General features: G+C 44.3%; 1 protein-coding gene across 1 annotated transcript in view; it reads left to right on the forward strand.

Annotated features, from left to right (window-relative positions):
* Positions 1–450: 450 nt before the first annotated feature.
* TEX14 (testis expressed 14, intercellular bridge forming factor) overlaps positions 451–22,668 on the forward strand; it is a gene marked incomplete at both ends in the record, with an annotated part of 133,108 nt that continues 110,890 nt past the window's right edge. The window contains 4 exons of the mRNA XM_080714030.1: positions 451–586; positions 7,752–7,866; positions 16,001–16,166; positions 17,408–17,544. Coding sequence (XP_080570156.1) covers positions 451–586; positions 7,752–7,866; positions 16,001–16,166; positions 17,408–17,544 — 554 coding nt within the window. The remainder of the gene's footprint in view (positions 587–7,751; positions 7,867–16,000; positions 16,167–17,407; positions 17,545–22,668) is intronic.

Raw genomic sequence — 22,668 nt, forward strand, 5'->3', positions numbered from 1 at the left:
CACAAAGTATATTAAGAGGATGTGTATAAGTTATGTGCAAAGCCAGGCATGGTGGCACACGCTTGTAATCCCTGTGCTTGGGAGGCTGAGACAGGAGGATCGTGCAGGTTCGAAGCCAGCCTCGGCTGGTTTAAGAGACCCTGTCTCCAAATAAAATATAAAATAGGTCTGGGATTATAGCCCGGAGGTAGAAGGTCCCTGGGTTCCATTCCCAGTACCACACATACACAAAAAAAGTTATATGCAAATACCTTGTCATTTCATATAAAGGACTTGAACATCTGTGGATTTTGGTATTTGTGGGTGTTCCAGTAGCCAGTCCCCCTCAGATACTTATGGACAGCTATATTAATGAAGGTGGAAAGATTGCCAAATGTGAAAGAATCTTAAATTGTTTCTTTGCGATTTTGGTTCAGTTTGAATAATTGTGTTGCTCTCTTTTGAGGCAGAATGTCTCGGGCTGTTCATCTTCAAGTTCCTTGTCCTGTTCGGCTTGGTACCTTAAGAAATGACTCCTTGGAAGCTCAGCTTCATGAGTATGTCAGACAAGGGAACTATGTGAAAGTGAAGAAAATTCTTAAGAAAGGTAAGAAAATTCTAAACAAAGCTAATTGTTGAGGTAGCAGAGGAATCCTGGTCCATATTTCTTATTTTTATTTATTTATTTTGCAGTACTGGGGATGGAACCCAGGGGCATTCTACCTTCGAGCTACACCCCCAGCTCTATTTTTAAAATTCTTTATTTTGAAACAGGGTCTGAGTTGCAAAGGGCCTCATGAAATAGCTGAAGCTGGCTGTGAACTTCCTCTGTCTCAGCCTCCCAAATGCTGGGATTACAGGCATGTGCCACCATGCCTGGCTTCCATTTTTCTATTACTTGGGAGACAGAGACAGGAGGATCACAGGTTTATGGCCAGCCTTAACTACTTACTGAGGCCCTCTGCAACTTAGTGAGACCTTGTTTCAAAATAAAGAATAAGCTGGGCGGTGTGGTGGCTCACGCTTGTAATCCCCGCATTTAGGAGGCAGAGACAGAAGGATTGTGCTGGTTCGAAGCCAGCCACGCTGGCTTAAGAGACCCTGTTTCCAAATAAAATATAAAAAATAGGTCTAGGAGTGTAGCCCGGAGAAGGGTTTTCAGGAACCCCAGTACCAGCAAAATAAATAAATAAATAAATAAATAAATAAATAAATAAATAAATAAAAATAAATAAATAAAAATAAATAATAATAATAAAGAATAAAAAATAAAGCTGAGCGTGGTGGCACACACTTGTAATCTCAGCATTCAGGGCACTGAGGCCGGAGGATCGCGGTTTGTAGACGGTCTCAACTACTTAATGAGGTCCTCCACAACTTAGTGAGACCCTGTTTCAAAATAAAGAATAAAACATTGGGCAGGGCAAAAAAAAAAAAAAAAGAGAGATGCAGTTTTATGATATTTATTATGTCCAAGGCATCTCTTGAACATTATGCATCTTTATTTTTCTTTCTTTCTATTCCTTTTTTTCTTTCATTTGGTCATTTGTATTTGTCCTTTCTTTTTTGTGGTTACTGGGGATAGAACCCAGAAACATTCTACCTCTGAGCAACACCCCCAGCCCTATTTTTAAACATTCTTTATTTTATTATTTATTTATTTATTTATTTATTTATTTATTTATTTATTTTTTGCGGGTCTGGGGATGGAACCCAGGGGCATTCAACCTCTTAGCTACAGCCCCTGCCCTATTTTTGATTCTTTATTTTGAAACTGGGTCTCGCTGAGTTGCAGAGGGCCTCACTAAGTAGCTGAGGCTGTTTGCGAATCGTGATCCTCCAGCCTCAGCCTCCCAAATGCTGGGATTACAAGTGTGTGCCACCACACCCGGCTCCTTATTCTTTATTTTGAAACAGGGTTTCACTGAGTTTCAGAGGGCCTAAGTAGCTGAGGCTGGCCTGGAGCTGTGATCCTCCTGTCTCAGGCTCCCAAATGCTGGGAGGGGGATACTCTTTATTTTTTTTTGTTTTGTTTTCGGTGGTACTGGGGTTCCTGGAAGCCCTTCTACCTCCGGGCTACCCCCCCCAGCCCTATTTTTATTATTATTATTATTATTATTATTATTATTATTATTATTATGGGTCTGGTGATGAAACCCAGGGAAATTCTACCTTCGAGCTACACCCCTAGCCCTATTTTTTTTTATTCTTTATTTTAGGGTCTCACTAAGTTGCAAAGGGCCTCACTAAGTACCTAAGGGTAGCCTCGAACCCTGATCCTCCTGTTTCAGCCTCTCAAATGCTGGGATCACAATCGTGCACCACCACCCCCGGCTTGTTTGTTTGTTTGTTTATTTATTTATTTATTTTCGTGGTACTGGGGATGGAACCCAGGGACCTTCTACCTCCGGGCTACACTCCCAGACCTGTTTTATATTTTATTTGGAAACAGGGTCTCTTAAACCAGCTGAGGTTGTCCGCAAACCTGGATCCTCCTGTCTCAGCCTCCTAAATGCTGGGACTACATGCATGCGACACCGTGCCTGGTTTATGCGTGACGTTTTGATCACAGAATACTTTTTTTTTTTTCGGGTCTGGGGATGAAACCCAGGGGCATTTGACCTCCGAGCTACACCCCCTGCCCTATTTTTTATTCTTTATTTTGAAATCGGGTCTCACTAAGTTGCAGAAGGCCTCACTAAGTAGCTGAGGCTGTCCGCCAACCGCGATCCTCTGGTCTCAGACTCCCAAATGCTGGGATTACAAGCTTGCGCCACCACTCCCGGCACACAGAATAAAATTTAAAGAGGACAAGTAGTGTAAATGGCGCAGTCTTTGGCTTTAGATTGCTGCTTTTGCTACCCACGTTTTATTTTTCTCCTGAAAAACCACCTGGCTTCGACAACTCGGTTTATATTTGCAACGATTCACTCCGACGCGCTATGTAGACGTCAGTATCACGTGGGTAAACATGATACTGTCAGGGGGCGAGGTTGGAAATAAGTGGCGAGTGATTGGCTCGTTAGGAGCTGTATGCTAATTTGCGATCGCTTGAAAAATCTGAGAAAAATCAGTGTATTTCAAATGTTTTATCAAACTTTGGTATAGGAAAAATGTTCTTTAGAAAACGTGTGCCGACATACATTTGAGAAAAATGGTGTTTAAGAAATCACCATCAGCAAAATATGTGTGGGTTTCGGTCACTAGCTAGAGACTAAGCCCGTTTTGTTAAGACTATACTTTCAGGGATCATTTCTATAGTTCGTTACTAGAGAAGTTTCTCTGATCGTGTAGAGTACCGGAAACCACGAGGAAGAGATGCAGCGTTCCCTTCTGAGCGTGAAGCCGGCTCTTGGTGTTGCTTTATAGCAGCTGCCATTTGCCATTGATGATCGTTCTTCTCTCCTTTGGGGAGAGTTAGAGGGAGGGAACGCAGTCTGAGTGGCTTCCGTTTTTAATTTTGTTGTGAAAAGTAGAAGTTTGGTGGGTTGGTAGATCTCTAGTCTTAATAGGTTTTCCTGGCTTGATTTTCAATATTATTCTGTACGTTGTTTGGAAGCGTTAGGTGTTTAAGATTTACTAAGCTGTGACTTCCGGGCGCGGTGGTGCACGCGCTTGTAATCGAGAAAATGAAACCGGATGGTTGAGGTTCGTGGGTACTTTCAGTTACTTAGTGAGGCTTTCTGCAAATTAGTGATAACCTGTTTAAAAATAATAAAAAATATGGCAGGGGTGTATGTCGGAGGTTGGAAGGTCCTGGGTTTCCCCCTATACCCACAACAACAAAAGGCTGAGAGACACTTAGACCGTATTTCAGAATAGGAGATACAGTTTATGTGGAAATGTGTGGGACTATTTTATTACTAAGCAATCGGATATCCTCGTTTTAGGAAACTGGACAGTATTTCAAATGAGTTCCTCATGCATTTGGTGTGCTACTAAGCCCTCTAGCAGTTAGAGGCGATTCTTGGTGATGGTGCTGGGAGCTACATGCCCAGCCCAGCCTTATTTTGATTTATTTAATTTTAATTTTAATTTTTTATTTTGGTGGTACTGGGGTTCCTGGAAGCCCTTCTACTTCCGGGATACACTCCCACGGGCTACACTCCCAGACCTATTTTTTAACCTTTTCCTTTGGAAACAGGGTCTCTTAAGCCAGGGAGGCTGGCTTCGAACCAGCGCGATCCTCCTGTCTCTGCCTCCCAAGCGTGGGGATTACAAGCATGCGCCACCACACCCGGCGCCTTATTTTGATTTTGAAACGGGTTTCCCTAGGTTAATGAGAATCTCACTACTTGCTGAGGTTATCCTCATAGAACCTGTAGATTCTCCTGTTACTCTGCCCAGCTCTTATTTTATTTTTGTGTACTGTGGGTTGGACTCAGAGGTGTTCTACCTCTCAGTTACACTCCCAGGCCTATTGTTGTTGTTGTTGTTATTATTATTATTATTATTATTATTATTATCATTTGTTTGAAACAGGGTCCTAAGTTGCTGAGGCTGACTGCGAACCTGCAGTCCTCCTGTCTCTTATTCCCAAAAAGGAACCAGATTATAGATGATGGGTTACAAAATTATGTAATAAACACAGTGGAACTCAGCAGTGAAGAACAAAGTTCTGTCATTTGCAGGAAAATGGAAGGACCTGGAGAATATTCTATCAAGTGAGATTAGCCAGTCACAGAAAGCGAAGGGTCATATGTATTCTCTTATATGTGGAAATTAGGGGAACAATCAGGATACCAGAGAGACTTCAAGGAGAAACCCCATGAGATGATGGAGGAGGTCTAGGGGAGGATGGGAGTGAGATAGTAATGAAGGAAACCCTCTCATTGATATCATGTACAGATAAGGTGAAATTATCAGTGCCTAACTCAACATCTTGTATAGGGGAGAAAAGGAGAAATAGGAGGAGCCAGGGGAAAGCTCACAGGCAAGCAAGACCTTGTTTCAAAAGAAAAATAAAAAAAAAAAAGAGAGCCAGCCATGGTGCTACAGACCTGTAATCCTTCAGTATGGGGGGGGGATCAGGAGAACTGCAGGTTCAAGGACAGCTTCAGCAAGTAGTGAGACTCATCAACCTAGCAAGACCCTGTTTCAAAATAAAAATAAAAATGGGCTGGGAATGTAGTTCAGAGGTAGAATGTGTGCCACCATGCTTTGGCTCTTATTTATTTATTTATTTATTTATTTATTTATTTATTTATTTATATTTTGGTGGTACTGGGGATGGAACTCTTCTACCTCTGGGCTACACTCCCAGACCTATTTTATATTTTATTTGGAAACAGAGTCTCTTAAGCCAGCGAGGCTGGCTTCGAACCTGCGCGATCCTCCTGTGTCCACCTCCCAAGCGCGGGGATTACAAGCGTGCACCACCACACCCAGCCTTATTTGTTATTTTGAGACAGAATCTCACAAAGTTGCACAGAACCTCACTAAGTTGCTGAGGCTAGTTTCAAACCTGCAATCCTCCATCTCAGCCTCTCAAGTATTGGGATTACAGAAATGTGCCACCATGCCTGGCTCTATTACATTCTGATGAATAAGTCCTGAGTTTGCATTTTCATCTATCTGTCCCCTTTTGTGTGTATAGATGTGTCATTGATAAAGTCCTCCCCTTACTTTAAAAAAAAAGGTATGGAGTGGTAATTCCTGAAAATATGTATAAAGAAGTTAAGTTTTAGCCAAGCTTGGTGGCACACACTTGGAATCCCAGTACTTGGGAGGCTGAGACAGTAGGATCTCAGGTTCGCAGCCAACCTCAGCTAGTTGGTGAGGCCTTCTGCAACTTAATGAAACCCTATTTAAAAAAAAATAGGGCTCAGCCGGGGGTGGGGGGGTGGGGGTGGGGGGGGTTGTCATGCATGCTTGTAATTGCCACGCTTGGGAGGTGGAGACAGGAGGATCGCGCAGGTTCGAAGCCAGCCTTACTGGCTTAAGAGACCCTGTTTCAAAATAAAAATATAAAAATAGGTCTGGGAGTGTAGCCCAGAGGTAGAAGGGTTTTCAGGAAGCCTAGTACCATCAAATAATAATAAGGCTCAACTCCCAGTTCCACACGCACAACACAAAAGAAGTAAATTTTTTCTCAACTTAATTTTAATTTTTCTATTTCTATCTCAGGAAGATTTCCTTCTTTTCTTTTTTATTTATTTTGGGGGCGGTCTGGGGATGGAACCCAGGGACATTTGACTTCTGAGCTACACCCCCTGCCCTATTTTTTATTCTTTATTTTGAAACAGGGTCTCACTAAGTTGCAAAGGGCCTCATTAAGTAGCGGAGGCTGTCTGTGAACCAGGATCATCCTGTCTCAGTCTCCCAAATGCTGGGATTACAAGCATTCGCCACCATGCCCGGCTAGAAAAATTTCTTCCTTCCTTCCTTTTTTCTTTGTGGTACTAGGATTGAACTCAGGGGTGTTCTACCTCTGAGCAATACCCCCAGCCTGATTTTCTCCTTTCTTCCTTTTTTTTTTTTTTTTTTTTTTTTGTGTGTGTGTGTGTGGTACTAGGGGTAGAACCCAGGAGCATTCTATCTCTGAGCTATACCACCAGCCCGCTTTCTTTCTTTCTTTCTTTCTTTCTTTCTTTCTTTCTTTCTTTCTTTCTTTCTCTCTCTCTCTCTCTCTCTCTCTCTCTCTTTCTTTCTTTCTTTCTTTCTCCTTCCTTCCTTCCTTCCTTCCTTCCTTCCTTCCTTTCTTTATTTTTTGCGGGTCTGGGGATGGAACCCAGCAGCATTTGACCTCCAAGCTACACCCCCTGCCCTATTTTTTATTCTTTATTTTGAGACAGTGTCTCACTAAGTTTCGGAGGGCCTCACTAAGTAGCTGAGGCTGTCCACAAACCGCAATCCTCCGGTTTCAGCCTCCCAAATGCTGGGATTTCAAGCGTGCGCCACCACATCCAGCTACCAGCCCTATTTTTTTTTTTTTTTTTTGGTGGTACTGGGGATGGAACCCAAAGGCTTTCTACCTCCGGGCTATACTTCCAGACCTTTTTTTTATATTTTATTTGGAAACAAGGTCTCACTAAGTTGCTGAAAGCCTCACTAAGTAGCTGAGGCTGACTTCGAACCCGTGCGATCCTCCTGTCTCAGCCTCCCAAGCGCGGGGATTACAAGCGTGCGCCACCACGCCCGGCACCAGCCCTATTTTTTTATTCTTTATTTTGAAATAGGGTCTCACTGAGTTGCAAAGGGACTCACTAAGTAGTATTTCAGGTTTTCGGTGAACTGCCATTCTTCTGTCTCAGACTCCTGAATGCTGGGATTACAAGCATGCACCACCACACTTTGCTTGCCGCTTTCTTTCTTTCTTTCTTTCTTTCTTTCTTTCTTTCTTTCTTTCTTTCTTTCTTTCTTTCTTTCTTTCTTTCTTTCTTCCCATTACTGGGGATAGAACCCAGGAGCATTCTACGTCCAAGCCCCCCCCCCCCCAGCCCTATTTTTATTTTTTTAATTCTTTACTTTGAAACATGGTCTCACTAAGTTTTAGAGGGCCTCACAAAGTAGTTTACGCTGTCTGAAAACTTTGATCGTTCTGTCTCAGCCTCCCAAGAATTGGAATGACAAGTGTGCATCACCATACCCGACTTCTTTATTTGAAACCGGGTCTCAGTGACAGAGGGCCTCACTAAGTAGCTGAGGCTGGCTGAGAACCTGTGATTCTTCTGTTTCAGCCTCCCAAGAACTAGGATTACAAGTGTGTGCCACCACGCCCGGCTCTCGGGAAGGTTTCTGATATCGGTATTGCTTCTGTATTTCCTTTGCAGGACTTTATGTTGATGCAGTCAATTCCCTGGGCCAGACAGCACTTTTTGTTGCAGCATTATTGGGCCTTACGAAATTAGTTGATGTTCTAGTGAATTATGGATCAGATCCAAACCAGTAAGTACAGTAACATTGTTATCTAGAAAATAAGGAGCATTTTCTTAAAATTAGTAGGGACATTTCAAAACGAATTTTACAAGTATTTATTTATTTTTATGGTACTGGGTATTGAACTCAGGGGCATTCTACCTTTGAGCTACACTCACAGGCCTTTTTTTTTTTTTTTTTTTTAAACCGGGTCTCATTAAGTTGTTGAATTACTAAATCTCATTAAATTGCTGAGGCTAACCTCAATTGAACCTGTGTTCCCTCTATAAAATCCTTTATGTACTGAATTACAGGTTTGTGTCACCATACCTGGCTTGATTTTATTTTATATTTTTTAATTTTTTTAAATAAAAAAATTTTTAGCTGGGCGTGGTGGCGCACGTTTGTAATCCCTGCGCTTGGGAGGCTGAGACAGGAGGATTGCACAAGTTCGAAGCCAGCCTCAGCTACTTAGTGAGGCTCTCAGCAACTTAGTGAGACCCTATTTCCAAATAAAATATAAAAAAAGGTCTGGGAGTATAGCCCGGAGGTAGAAAGCCTCTGGTTCCACCCCCAGTACCACCAAAAAAAATAATAAAATAATAATAATAATAAAAAATAAAAAAATAAAAAATTTTTTTTGCAGTACTGGTGATGGAACACAGGGGCATTCTACCTCCAAGCTACACCCCCAGCCCTATTTCTTATTCTTCATTTTGCAACAGGGTCTCACTGAGTTGCAAAGGGCCTCCACTAAGTAGCTGAGGCTGTCGGTGAACTCGATCCTCCTGTCTCAGCATTCCAAATGCTGGGATTATAAGCATGTACCACCACATTCGGTTCTTATTTTTTATTTTTGAAACAGCGTCACACTGAGATGGTTAAGGTTCAAGGCTGAACCTGCAATACTTCTGTCTCAGCCTCCAATGTACTGTAATTTTAGTCCTGGGACACTATTCCAGTCTTTATTTAAGTTAGAGGATTGAACCCAGGGCTTTAACCCTGTGCTACACCCTAGCCCTAATGTTGCAGAATACTAAAAGAACCTTTGCTAATTTTTTTTTTTTTTTGTGGTACTGGGGTTCCTGGAAACCTGTCTACCTCTGGGCTACACTCCCAGACCTAATTTTTTTTTTAATTTTTGGAAACAGGGTCTCTTAAGCCAGTGCAGCTGACTTCGAACCTGCACGATCCTCCTGTCTCCGGCTCCCAAGCAGGGGGATTACAAGCGTGCGCCACCACGCCCAGCAAGAACCTTTGCTAATTTATATCAAGAAAATGTAGTCATATATGTATGTTGAAACATAATGTTAACTGTTAATGAAACCTTTAATTTTTTCTTTGTGGTACTTGGGATTGAACCCAGGGCCTCTTATATGCTAGCTAATCTCTCTACCACTGGTTTACATCCTCATTTCTCTTTGGACTTTATTTATTATTTATTTATTTATTTATTTATTATTTATTTTGCAGGTCTGGGGATGGAACCCAGGAGCATTCTACTTCCAAGCTCCATCCCCTGCCCAATTTTTTATTCTTTATTTTTGAAACAGGGTCTCACTGAGTTGTAGAGGGCCTCACTAAATAGCTGAGGCTGTCTGTGAACCACGATCTTCCTGTCTCTAGACTTTATTTTGAAACATGGTCTTTATAAATTTTTAAGGCTGGTCCGGACAGTCTCCCAAATACTGGGATTACAGATGTGAGACACAATGCCTGGCTTCATTGATCTTTACAGTATACTTTGACAGGGTTGGAGGAGAGAGTGGTGTGTGTGTGTGTGTTACTAGAGATTGAGCCCAAGGACATTCTACTGCCAAACTACACCCCAAGCCCTATTTTTTATTTTTAAAAATTATTCTTATTTATTTATTTTTGTGGAACAGAGAATTGAACACAAAGGCATTCTGTCTACAAGCTACACTCCTAGAACAATTTTATTTCTTGTTTGTTTTGTTTTGTTTTGGGGGCACTGAGGATAAAACCCAGGGACATTCTACCTCCAACCTACACCCCCCAGCCCTATTTTTTTTTTTTTTTTTGAGTCTGGAGATGGGATCCAGGGGCATTCGACCTCCAAGCTATACCCCCTGCCCTGTTTTTTATTCTTTATTTTGAAACAGGGTCTCACTAATTTTTTTTTTTTTTTGGTGGTACTGGGGTTCCTGGAAGCCTTCTACATCCGGGCTACACTCCCAGACCTATTTTATACTTTTTTTAAAATTTGGAAACAGGGTCTCTTAAGTCAGCGCGGCTTCGAACCTGCGCGATCCTGTCTCTGCCTCCCAAGCACGGGGATTACAAGCGTGCGCCACCACGCCCGGCAGGGTCTCACTAATTTGTGGAGGGCCTCACTAAGTAGCTTAGGCTGTCTGTGAACCGTGATCCTGCTGTCTCAGCCTCCCAAATGCTAGGATTACAAGTGTGTGCCACCACACCCAGCTTCTTTATTTTATATTTGGAAATGGTCTCACTAGGCTGCTGAGAGCCTCACTAAATTACTGAGGCTGTACTCAAACCTACTATCCTTCTGTTTCAGCCTCTCAAGTACTAGGATTACAAACATATACCACTATGCTCATCTTATTTTTATTTTGTTGCAGGGTCTGCTAGGTTAATGAGAGTCTCACTACTTGTTGACCTACTATCCCCTGTCTCAGTCTCCCACATAGTGGGGTTACAAGCATGGTTCACCATGTTCATCTTATTTTTTATTTTTGAAACAGGTTTCTCTAAGTTGCTGAGGCTGTCCTTGAACCTGCGATCCTCCTGTCTCAGCCCCCCAAGGACTGAGATATAGGCATGTACCACCACACCCTGCTGGGTTCTTTACTTAAAAAAATTTTTTGGCCAGGCGTGGTGGCGCACGCTTGTAATCTCCATGCTTGGGAGGTAGAGACAGGAGGATCGCGCAGGTTTGAAGCCAGCCGCACGCGCTGGCTTAGGAGACCCTGTTTCCAATAAAAATATAAAATAGGTCTGGAAGTGTAGCCCGGAGGTAGAAGGGTTTCCAGGAACCCCAGTACTACCAAAAAAAAAAAAAAAAAAAAAAAATTGTAGCCAGGCGTGGTGGCGCACCCCTGTAATCCCAGCATTCGGGAGGCTAAGACCGGAGGATCACAGACAGCCTCAGCTACTTAGTGAGGCCCTTTTCAACTCAGTGAGACCCTGTTTCAAAATAAAGAATAAAAAATAGGGCTAGAGGTGTTGCTCAGAGGTCAAATGCCCCTGGGTTCCATCCCCAGACCCAAGGAAAAAAACTTTAAAAATGTGTGTGTGTGTGTGTGTGTGCGCGCGTTTGTGTTTCTGGGGATTGAAACCAGGGGCATTCAACCTCCGAGCTTTAATAATACCACCAGTGCTATTTATTTATTTATTTATTTATTTATTTATTTTTTGGTACTGTTATTGGAACCCAGGGACATTCTACCTCCCAGCTATACTCCCAGCCTTATTTTTATTATTTATTTATTTATTTGGTGGTACTGGGGATGGAACCCTTTGATCTCTAAGCTACACTCCCAGACCTATTTTATATTTTATGGAAACAGGGTCTCTTAAGCCAGAGATTCTGGCTTCGAACCTGTGCGATCCTCCTGTCTTGCCTCCCAAGCGCAGGGATTACAAGCATGCGCCACCATGCCTGGCTTTATTTTTTATTTTAAAACAGGGTCTTAGCCGGGTGTGGTGGTGTGTGCTTGGGAGGCAGAGACAGGAGGATCGTGCAGGTTCAAAGCCAGCCTCAGCTGTTTTAAGAGACCCTGTTTTCAAATAAAATATAAAATAGGTCTGGGAGTATAGCCCAGATGTAGAAGGCCACTGGGTTTCATCCCCAGTACCACCAAAAACAAAACAAAAAAAAACCAGGGTCTCAGCTGGGCGTGGTGGCGCATGCTTGTAATCCCAACATTCAGGAGGCTGAGACAGGAGGATTGCAGTTTGTAGAAAGCCTCAGCTACTTAATGAGGCCCTACACAACTCAGTAAGACCCTGTTTCAAAACTAAGCATAAAGCTAGGCATGCTGGTTTAAGCTTGTAATCCCTGCGTTTGGGAGGCTGAGACCTGAGGATCACGGTTCAGGGACAGCCTCAGCTACTTAGTGAGGCCCTCTGCAACTCAGTGAGACCTTGTTTCAAAATAAAGACTAAAAAATTGGGCAGGGGTGTAGCTCAGAGGTCGAATGCTCCTGGGTTCCATCCCCAGACCTCCCACACACACATGCACAAAATAATAATAATAAGACAGGGTCTCACTGAGTTGCAAAGGGCCTCACTAAGTAGCTGAGGCTGTCCACAAGCCGCGGTCCTCCTGTGTCAGTCTCTCAGATGCTGGGATTATAAGCGTGCACCATCACACTCGGCTCTGCTTTTTTTTTTTTATTTAGGTCTCACTAAGTTGCCTAGACTCACTTGTAACTTTCAATCCTTCTGCCTCCTGCTTGACTTTCTCAAGTACCTGGGATTACAGGCATGAGTCACCTCATCTGGCAAGAAATCACAAAATTTAAGGGACTAGACTTGGGGTGTCACAGTACCTCTCTGTGATTAGCATAATGTTAATCATAGAGCTCTGGCCAGGAGCCTAGCCCCTGATCAGCTCAAGAGTTTAAAGAAGTTACCTTTTTGATATATTCATGATGCCAGGAAGAGGAAGAAAATGACAAAAGCAAGGAGAGGAAGGCAAACTTCCATGGCTTTGTATTTTGTGATTAGAAATATTTTCAGCTGCCAGGCGTGGTGGCGCACGCTTGTAATCCTAGCATTTGGGAGGCTGAGACCAGAGATTGCGGTTCATGGACAGCCTCAGCTACTTAATGAGGCCCTTCGCAACTCAGTGAGACCTGGTTTCAAAATAAAGAATAAAAAATTGGGCAGGGGGTGTAGCTTAGAGGTCAAATGCCCCTGGGTTCTATCTCCAGACCCACCAAAAAAAAAAAAAAAAAGAAAAAAAAAAGAAAAAGAAAAGAAAGAAATATTTTCACATGAAGCCAAGGGTGGCGGTACATGCCTGTAATCTCAGGACTTGAAAGGCTGAGACAGGATTGCATGTTTGAGGTCAGCCTGAGTTTAGAGAGATCCTGAACAATTTAGCAAGACCTTGTTTCATAATAAAAAATAAAAGCCAAGTGTGTGGCATACTCCTGTAATCCCAGTACTTGGGAGGCTGAGACAGGAGGATCTTAGGTTCTGGAACAGCCTCAAGCAAGTAGTGAGACTCTCAGCATCCTAGTGAGACCCTGTTTCAAAATAAAAATAAAAAATAGGGCTGGGGGTGTAGCTCAGAGTTAGAATAACCCTGGGTTCAATCCCTGTACCACAAAAAATAAAATACAAAATAAAAATAAAATAGGGTGGGGTGTAGCTTCGAGGTAGGATACCCCTGGGTTCAATTCCCAGTACCCCTAAATAAAATAAATAAATAAGAAACAAAGCTGAGTGTGGTGGTACACTTCTATAATTCTAGTACTTGCCGGGAGGCTGAGATAGGATCACAAGTTCAAGACCAGCCTCAGAGGTAGAATGTCCCTGAGTTCAATCCCCAGTACCACACAAAGATGATAGATAGGTAGGTAGGACTAGGGGCATAGCTTGGAGGTACAGTGCCCCTGAGTTCAATATCCATGATTCCCGTCCCTCAAAAAGAAATATTTTCATTTTCATGTGACTTTATTTTTTATTTTTTAATTTTTTAGTGGTACTAGGGGTGGAACTCAGGGGCTTTTCTACCTCAGGGCTATACTCCCAGATCTACTTTATACTTTATTTGGAAACAGGGTCTCACTAAGTTGCTGAGAGCATCACTAAGTAGCCGAGGCTGGCTTTGAACCTGTGCAATCTTCTTATCTCAGCCTCTCAAGCGCTGGGATTACAAGCCTGTGCCAACATGCCCAGTTTTCGTGTGACTTTAAAAGTATCTTTGTGTGTGCACGCGTTTGCACGTTTCTCTGAGCTACACTCCCAGTCCTTTATCTTTTGTTTTGAAGCAGGGTCTTGCTAAGTTACTAAGGGTCTTGCTGTGTTGCTGAGGCTGTCCTAAACCTTTGACCCCCGTCTCAGCTTCCCAAGCACTGGGTTTACAGGCATGTACCACCATGGCTGCTGCTGTTGCTGCTGCTCCTTTTTTTTTTTTTTTTCCCCTCTAGGGGTTCAGTTTCATTCCTTTATCTTTTTTTTTTTCCTTCACTTTTTTGCAGTATTGGGGATTGAACCAGGGGCATTCTACCTCTTAGCTACACCCCCCAGCTGTTTTTTTTGGGGGGGCATTGGATATTAAACCCAAGGGCATCTACCTCCGAGCCATACCCCCAGCCCTATTTTTTATTCTATTTATTTATTTATTTATTTTTGCAGTGCTGGGGTTTGAACCCCAGGGGTATTCTACCTATGAGCTACACCCGCAGCCTGATATTTTTATTCTTTATTTTAAAATAGGGTTTCACTGCCAGGCATGGTGGTGCATGCTTGTAATCCCTGCACTTGGGAGGCTGAGACAGGAGGATCGCACAGGTTCGAAGCCAGCCTCAGCTACTTAGGCTCTCGGCAGCTTAGTGAGACCCTGTTTCTAAATAAAATATAAAATAGGTCTGGGAGGATAGCCCAGAGGTAGAAAGCCTCTGGGTTCCACTCCCAGTACCACCAAAAAAAAAAAAAAATAGGGTTTTACTAAGTTATGGAAGGCCTCACTAAGTAGCTGAGGCTGGCCTTGAACCCAGATTCTCCTGTCTCAGCCACCCAAGTACTGGGATTGCAAGCATATGCTACTATGCCTGGATTTTATTTTATTTTATTTTTTGTGGTACTGGGGAATACCCCCAGCCCTATTTTTTATTCTTTTTATATTTTATTTTTTATTTGTTTGTGTTACTGAGGATGGAACCCAGGGGCATTCTACCTCTGAGCTATATCCCCAGCCAAACTTTTTTATTTATTTTGAAACAGGGCCTCACAAGCCTGGCGTGGTGGCGCACGCTTGTAATCCCCACGCTTGGGAGGCTGAGACAGGAGGATCACGCAGGTTTGAAGCCAGCCTCAGCTACTTAGTGAGGCTCTCAGCAACTTAGTGAGACAAGGTCTTGGGAGTATAGCCCGGAGGTAGAAAGCCTCTGGGTTCCACCCCCAGTACAAATAAATAAATAAATAAATAAATAAATAAATAAATAAATAAATAAAGTGAAACAGGGCCTCACTGAGTTGCAAAGGGCCTCACTAAGTAGCTGAGGCTGGACATGAACTACGATCCTCCTGTCTCAGCCTCCCAAATGCTGGGATTACAAGTGTGCTCCACCACACCTGGCTGCTTTTATTCTTTATTTGGAAACAGGGTCTCACTAAGTTTTGGAGGCCTCACTAAGTAACTGAGACTGGCCACGAGCCTACGATCCTGTCTCAGCCTACCAAGTACTAGGATTACAAGTATGTACCACCACACCTGTCTTAACACTAGAATTTTTCAGAGGTATATGTAGATACTTGACTGGATTGGTGATTCCAAGGTTTTGTGAGGTCACTACCATAGGATTTGGGGGTGAGGGAATACAGAACAGTTATCACATGAGAGAAAGGTTTTGGGTTAGACTGTGGTTGGCCAACTTGACCCTAGGATTCTGCAGACTTGGAGAAAGTGTTTTAGGGTAGTCAATATGAAGAATTGAGCTGGGCGTAATGGCACATGATTGTAATCCCAGTATTTGGGATGCTGAGACAGGATAATCCCAGGTTTGCAGCCAGCCTCAGCAGTCTAGTGAGATTCTCAGCAATCTTAGTAAATAAAACTTTGTTTCAAAAAGGGCTGTAGCTCAGAGTTGGAATGCTCCTGGGTTCAACCCCTAGTACCACATGCACACATAAAAAAAATGGGGTGGTAGGAAGAGAACCCTGACGTTTGGAATCAAACCTTACTTGGGTATGAGCCTCAATTTGTCCTTTTGTTTCCTAGTCTGTTGGATGTGAGAAATGATGCTATTTCAGAGGGTTGAGGCAAGGGTGGGAAAAAAAGATTGTGTAAAACTTCTGAGATTAGGGGCATCACGAATGATACTTTCATAATCCTCACCAGTAGAGAATTGTGGACTGGGAGCCTCAAGTTACACATTGAACCCACTCTTTCTGTGAGGAGGCAGTGTTGTACTGGACACTCATGGTACCCATCCCCTCCTTACCCTAGCCGCTGCTTTGATGGGAGCACCCCTGTCCATGCAGCAGCGTTCTCAGGCAATCAGTGGATCCTCAGCAAACTGCTGGATGCAGGGGGCGATCTGCGACTCCATGACGAGAGAGGTCAAAACCCTCAGACCTGGGCCTTGGCAGCAGGGAAGGATCGAAGCACTCCGGTAAGGGTGGGTCCTGCCCTACAGTCATGCCTAGTGGAAGAGCACTGGGCTGGGAGTCAGGATCCCTGGTGGCAGCACAGTTCTTGCTACATCCTTAGCATTGGCATTGGACCCATAGGTCTGGGTTGAATCACATTAACAACTGACAGACCCCGGGAAGGTCCAGTGAGTCTTTCTTGTTCATTGGGAAGGAAGAACAGTTGTAATTTGTTCTGACTCATTTAGCCCTGTGAATCAGAAGTTCTGAATGTTTGTTTTGCAGTATTGGGGATGGAACCCAGGGGCATTCTACCTCCGAGCTTTACCCCCAGTCCTATTTTTTATTCTTTATTTGGAAACAGGGTCTCACTAAGTTGTGAAGGGCCTCACTAAGTAACTGAGGCTGGCTGTGAACCTGCGAGCCTCCTGTCTCGGACTCCCATGTACTGCGATTACAAGTATGTGACACCACACCCGGCTCCAGTCTTTTTTTTTAGGGTCTGGGGATGGAACTCAGGGGCATTTGACCTCCAATCTACACCCCCTGCCCTATTTTTTTTTTTTGTGGTACTGGGGTTCCTGGAAGCCCTTCTACCTCTGGGCTACACTCCCAGACCTATTTTTACATTTTTATTTGGAAACAGGGTCTCCTAAGCCAGTGCGTGTGGCTGGCTTCAAACCTGCGCGATCCTCCTGTCTCTGTCTCCCAAGCGTGGGGATTACAAGCATGCGCCACCATGCCCGGCCCCCCTGCCCTATTTTTTAGTTTTTATTTTGAAACCATGTCTCACTGAGTTGCAGAAAGCCTCTCTCTTTTTTTTTTTTTTTGTCTTTTAAAAAATTTTTGAAACAGTCTCACTGAGTTGTGAAGGGCCTCGCTAAGTAGCTGAGGCTGTCCACAAACTGCGATCCTCTGGTCTCTGCCTCCTGAATGCTGAGATTAAAAGCGTGCGCCACCATGCCCAGCAGCTCCAGTCATTTTTAAAAATTTTTAAATTTTGAGACAGGGTTTTGCTAAATTGCCCAGGCTGACCTTGAACTTGCAGTCCTCCTGTCTTGGTCTCCTGAGTCACTGGGATTACAGGCTAGTTCTGCCATGCTTGGTGTGATGTGTTTTAATGAGGATTAAATAATAAGACTAGTGTAAAACAAAATAGCACGCATAGTGCCAGCAGGGCACCTCCCCATTCCTTCTCACACCAGGCTTTTGTGTGCATGGAAGGCTGATGTGGCGGATCCCGCATATCTGCTGTGTGTTGCAGATGGTGGAGTTCATGCAGCGCTGTGCCTCACACATGCAGGCCCTTGTCCAGGGCTTCTCGTATGACCTTCTGAAGAAGATAGACTCCCCTCAGAGGCTCATCTGTAGTCCACCCTGGTTTGGAGGCCTCATGCAGGGGTGAGTACAGCCTCCAGCAGAGTTGGATGTTCTGCACAACCCCAGCAGGCTCAGAAAAGCTGTCTGACACACTGCACTGTGGGAAAGAGAAAATGTGGTCCCTGAGGGAGGATGGTCAGAGAACACTTTAAGCCATCTCCTCTTTCCTTGGGGAAGTATGGGGGAAATGAGTGTGGGCTCCAGTGGGAACCACTTCACAGTTAGTAGAAGAGGAGCTGCTCAGATTGGAGGAGCCCAGTACACAGCCCTTAACCAGCAGGGCAGCTCACTGGCTTTTCTGTTATCTCCTGAAGCATGGTTGCAAAAGACCACAAATGCTCAATGTGCCATTTCTCAGCTGTTTCAGGTTGGCGTGAGACAGTCTGTGCCAGCTGAATGGGCAGCCTCTCCAACCCTGTCAGCGCCAGAGATGGTTCCCAGGCCTCTTCCCATGCTCAGGGATATGTAGGCACAAGCATTTATTTTAAGTCCTCTCCCGCTTCTTTGTGTAAACAGGACTTGTCACATTCTCACAGGCACCCTACCCTGTTCCTTCTTGCACATTGAGTCCTGGTTGTCCTCTGATGACTTGAATGTCACTGCTTCTCAAGCAAGATGAGTTAACACCTTGAGGACTAGTCACTCCTAAATGGTCTGCTGGGTTTTTTGTTTTTTGTTTGTTTGTTTGTTTTTGTGTGATTCTGAGGATGAAACCCAAGGGCATTCTACCTCCAAGTCTCAGCCTCCCATGTATTGGGATTACAAATGTGTACCACCATGCTGGGCTCTGCTGATTCTTTTTTTTTGAACTGGGGATGGGACTGAAGGGTATTCTACCTCTGAGCTATACCCCCAGCCCTATTTTTTATTCTTTTTTTTTTTTTTTTTTTTGGTGTGTGTGTGTGTGTGTGTGTGTGTGTGTGTGTGGTCTGGGGATGGAACCCAGGGGCATTTGACCTCCGAGCTACAACCCCTGCCCTTTTTTATTCTTTATTTTGAAACAGGGTCTCACTAAGTTGCAGAGGGCCTTACTAAGTAGCTGAGGCAGGCTGCAAACCATGATCCTCTGGTCTCAGCCTCCCGAATGCTGGGATTACAAGTGTGCACCACCATTCCTAGCTTATTTTTTGTTTTGAAACAGGTTCTCACTGAGTTGCAAAGGGCCTCACTAAGTAGCTGAGCTGTCCTTGAACCACAGTCCTCCTGTCTCAGCCTCCCAAGGACTGGGATTACAAGCTTGTGCCACCAATCCTGGCAGCCAAGTTCTATTTTTTTTTTTTTTATGGTGGTATTGGGGTTCCTGGAAACCCTTCTACCTCCGGGCTACACTCCCAGTACCTATTTTTATACTTTTTTTAATGTGGAAACAGGGTCTCTTAAGCCAGTGAGGCTGGCTTCGAACCTGCGTGATCCTCCTGTCTCGCCTCCCAAACACGGGGATTACAAGTGTGGGCCACCACGCCTGGCACCAAGTCCTATTTTTTATTCTTTTTTTTTTTGTGTGTGTGTGTGTGGTACTGGGAATGGAACCCAGGAGCCTGCTACCTCCAGGCTACACTTCCAGGCCTATTTTATATTTTATTTGGAAACAGGGTCTCTTAAGCCAGCAGAGGTTGGCTTCGAACCTGCGCGATCCTCCTGTCTCAGCCTCCCAAGCGCGGGGATTACAGGCATGTGTCACACGCCCAGCTTTTATTCTTTTATTTATTTATTTTTTATTTTTTCCGAGTCTGGGGATGGAACCCAGGGGCATTTGACCTCCGAGCTACACCCCCTGCCCAATTTTTTATTCTTTATTTTGAAACCAGGTCTCACTGAGTTGCGGAGGGCCTAAGTAGCTGAGGCTGTCCACAAACTGCGATCCTCAGGTTTCAGCCTCCCAAATGCTGGGATTACAAACGTGCGCCACCATGCCCAGCTTCAGCTTTTAGTCTTTATTCTTTATTTTGAAACTAGGTCAGCCGGGCGTGGTGGCGCACGCTTGTAATCCCTGCGCTTGGGAGGCTGAGACAGGAGGATCGCATGGGTTCGAAGCCAGCCTCAGCTACTTAGTGAGGCTTTCAGCAACTTAGTGAGATTCTGTTTCCAAATAAAATATAAAAAAGGTCTGGGAGTATAGCCTGGAGGTAGAAAGCCCCTGGGTTCCACCCCCAGTACCACCAAAAAAAAAAAAAAAGAAAGAAAGAAAAAGAAAGAAAAGAAACTAGGTCTCACTAAGATGCAGAGGGCCTCACTAAGTAGCTGAGGCTGGCTGCAAACCTGAGATCCTCCTGTCTCAGCCTCCCAAGTACTGAGATTACAATCATGTGCTGCCACAACCGGCTCTGCTGATTTTTTTTTTTTTTTTTTTTTTTTAGTACTGGGGATGGAACCCAGGGCATTCTATCCCCAGCCCTATTTTTTTTATTTTTAATTTTGAAACAAGGTCTCACTGAGTTGCAAAGGGCCTCACTAAGTAGCTGAGACTTTCTGCGATCCTCCTGTCTTAGCCTCCCAAATGCTGAGATTATAAGCACATACAACCACACCCAGCTCTCTGTTTATTTTATTTTATATTTTGCGGGTCTGCGAATGGAACCCAAGGACATTCAACCTTCAAGCTATACCCCCTGCTCTATTTTTTATTCTTTATTTTGAAACAGGGTCTCACTAAGTTACAGAGGGCCTCACTAAGTAGCTGAGTCTGTCCGCGAACCACGATACTCCAGTCTCAGCCTCCCGAAAGCTGGGATTACAAGCATGCGCCACCACATCCAGCTTTCTGTTGATTCTTTGCATCAGAATGACTTTTTTTTGGGGGGGGTGCTGGGAATGAAATCTAGGGGCTTTCTACCTCCAGGCTATATTCCCAGACCTATTTTATATTTTATTTGGAAACAGGGTCTCACTAAGTAGCTGAGGCTGGCTTCGAACCCGCACGATTCTCCTGTCTCAGCCTCCCAAGTGCTGGGATTACAAGCATGGGCCACCACGCCCAGCCAGAATGATTTTTTTACAGGGGAAATTACTGTTGTGTCAATCTCAGCTAAAATTTTCTAGGACCTTTCCTGTAGCTATGAAGATAAAAGTCCCAAGTCCCGCCGGGCGTGGTGGCGCACGCTTGTAATCCCCGCGCTTGGGAGGCAGAGACAGGAGGATCGCGCAGGTTCGAAGCCAGCCGCGCGCGCTGGCTTAGGAGACCCTGTTTCCAAATAAAAATGTAAAAATAGGTCTGGGAGTGTAGCCCGGAGGTAGAAGGGCTTCCAGGAACCCCAGTACCACCACCAAAAAAAAAAAAAAAGTCCCAAGTCCCTTACCTGGCCTTGAAGGCTTACCCTGGTCCAGCTCCTCCTACCTCCTCTCCTGACCTGGCTCCACCCTTGCAGGAATTCCTTCCTTCAGAGTTTTAGAGAGACTTGGCAGTTTGTAATTGTTAACATTTGTAAATGTTTTGCATTTTTCCAATTAGATTGTGAACTCCAAGGGGACAGGCACTGTGTCTCATTCCTCACCACAAACTCTTAGCTGCCTGGTCTGTGGCAGGTGTTCAGTACAAAGACAGTCTGTTCATGGACCAGCCAGAAAGGAAAACCCCAGAGTGTGTGTGTGTGTGTGTGTGTGTGTGTGTGTGTGTGTGTGTGTGTTCCAGATTTAACGCAGGGCTGTTTTACCACTGACTTACATCTCCTGTACCTTCTCAGAGACTGGCTATTGCATAATCTCTAGTTCTATAATTAAACAAATCAAATCATGCTTGATTATGTAGCACTTATACTAAAATTGGAATGCAGAGATTAGTGTAGACCTTGTACAAGGATGACATACACATTCATGAATTGTTCCATCTTTTTCAGTATTGCCGCTCTTAGGAAAAAAATCATAGGTGTGTGCTACCACGCCTGGGTCACAGCTTTAGCGCTGGCTGATGCTGATGCAAACCTAGAAGAGGAGTTGGGAGTGGTGGCCCATGCTGGTAATCCCAGCATTCGGGAGGCTGAGACAGTAGGATCACAGTTTGCGGACAGCCTCAGCTACTTAGTGAGGCCGTTTGCAACTTAGTGAGACCCTGTTTCAAAATAAAGAATAAAAAGCTAGGGCAGGAGGTATAGCTCGGAGATCGAATGCCCCTGGGTTCCATCCCCAGACCTGCCAAAAAAAGAAAAAAATTAAAAATAAACTAGAAGAGGGACTGTCCTGTCCCAGCCACCTGGGGGGGGTGTTACATTGAATACTGAGGGTTTTTAATATACCCTCTGTAATAAAAGAGATTGGACTGTGTGTTTGCTACTAGGGTCTGAATTCAGGGGTGTTTTACCTCTGAGCTCTATCCGAAGCTCTTTTAATTTTTCTTATTTATCTTTTTTTTTTTTTTTTTTGGTGTGTGATACTGGGGTTTGAACCCAAGGGCATTCTTCCTCTGAGCTAGACCCCAGCCCTATATTTTGAAACAGGTCTCACTAAGTTGCAGAGGGCCTCACTAAGTAACTGAGGTTGGCTGAGAACCTGTAATCCTTCCGTGTCAGCTTCCCAAGTACTGGGATTACAAGCGTGGGCCACCACACCCCACACCCGGCTTTATTCTTTTTTTTTTTTTTTTTTCGGTATTGGGGATGGAACCCAGGGGCATTCTACCTTTGAGCTATACCCCCAGCCCTATATTTTTTATTCTTTATTTTGAAGCAGAGTCTCACTGAGTTGCAAAGAGCCTCACTAAGTAGCTGAGGCTGTCCTTGAACTGCAGTCCTTCTGATTTAGCCTCCCAAATGCTGGTATTACAAGCATGTGCCACCACGCCTGGCTTAAGATGTGGTGGCACACCCTTGTGATCCCAGCATTGGGAGGCTGAGACAGGAGGATCACAGTATGCAGATAGCCTCAGCTACTTAGGTTCTTTGCATCTTAGTGAAACTGTGTTTCAGAATAAAGAATAAAATCAGAGTGTGGTGGAGCACACTTGTAATCCCAGCATTTTGGAGGCTGAGACAAGAGGATTGCGGTTCAATAACAGCCTCAGCTACTTAGTGAGGCCTTTGCAACTCAGTGAGACCCTGTTTCAAAATAAAGAATAAAAATTAGGGCTGGGGGTGTAGCTCAGAGATAGAATGGCCCTGGGTTCCATTCCAGTGCGCGCATGTGCACGAACACACACACTCATACACACACACA

This window comes from Muscardinus avellanarius (genome assembly GCF_963383645.1).
Source record: "Muscardinus avellanarius genome assembly, chromosome: 16".
Taxonomy (NCBI): domain Eukaryota; kingdom Metazoa; phylum Chordata; class Mammalia; order Rodentia; family Gliridae; genus Muscardinus; species Muscardinus avellanarius.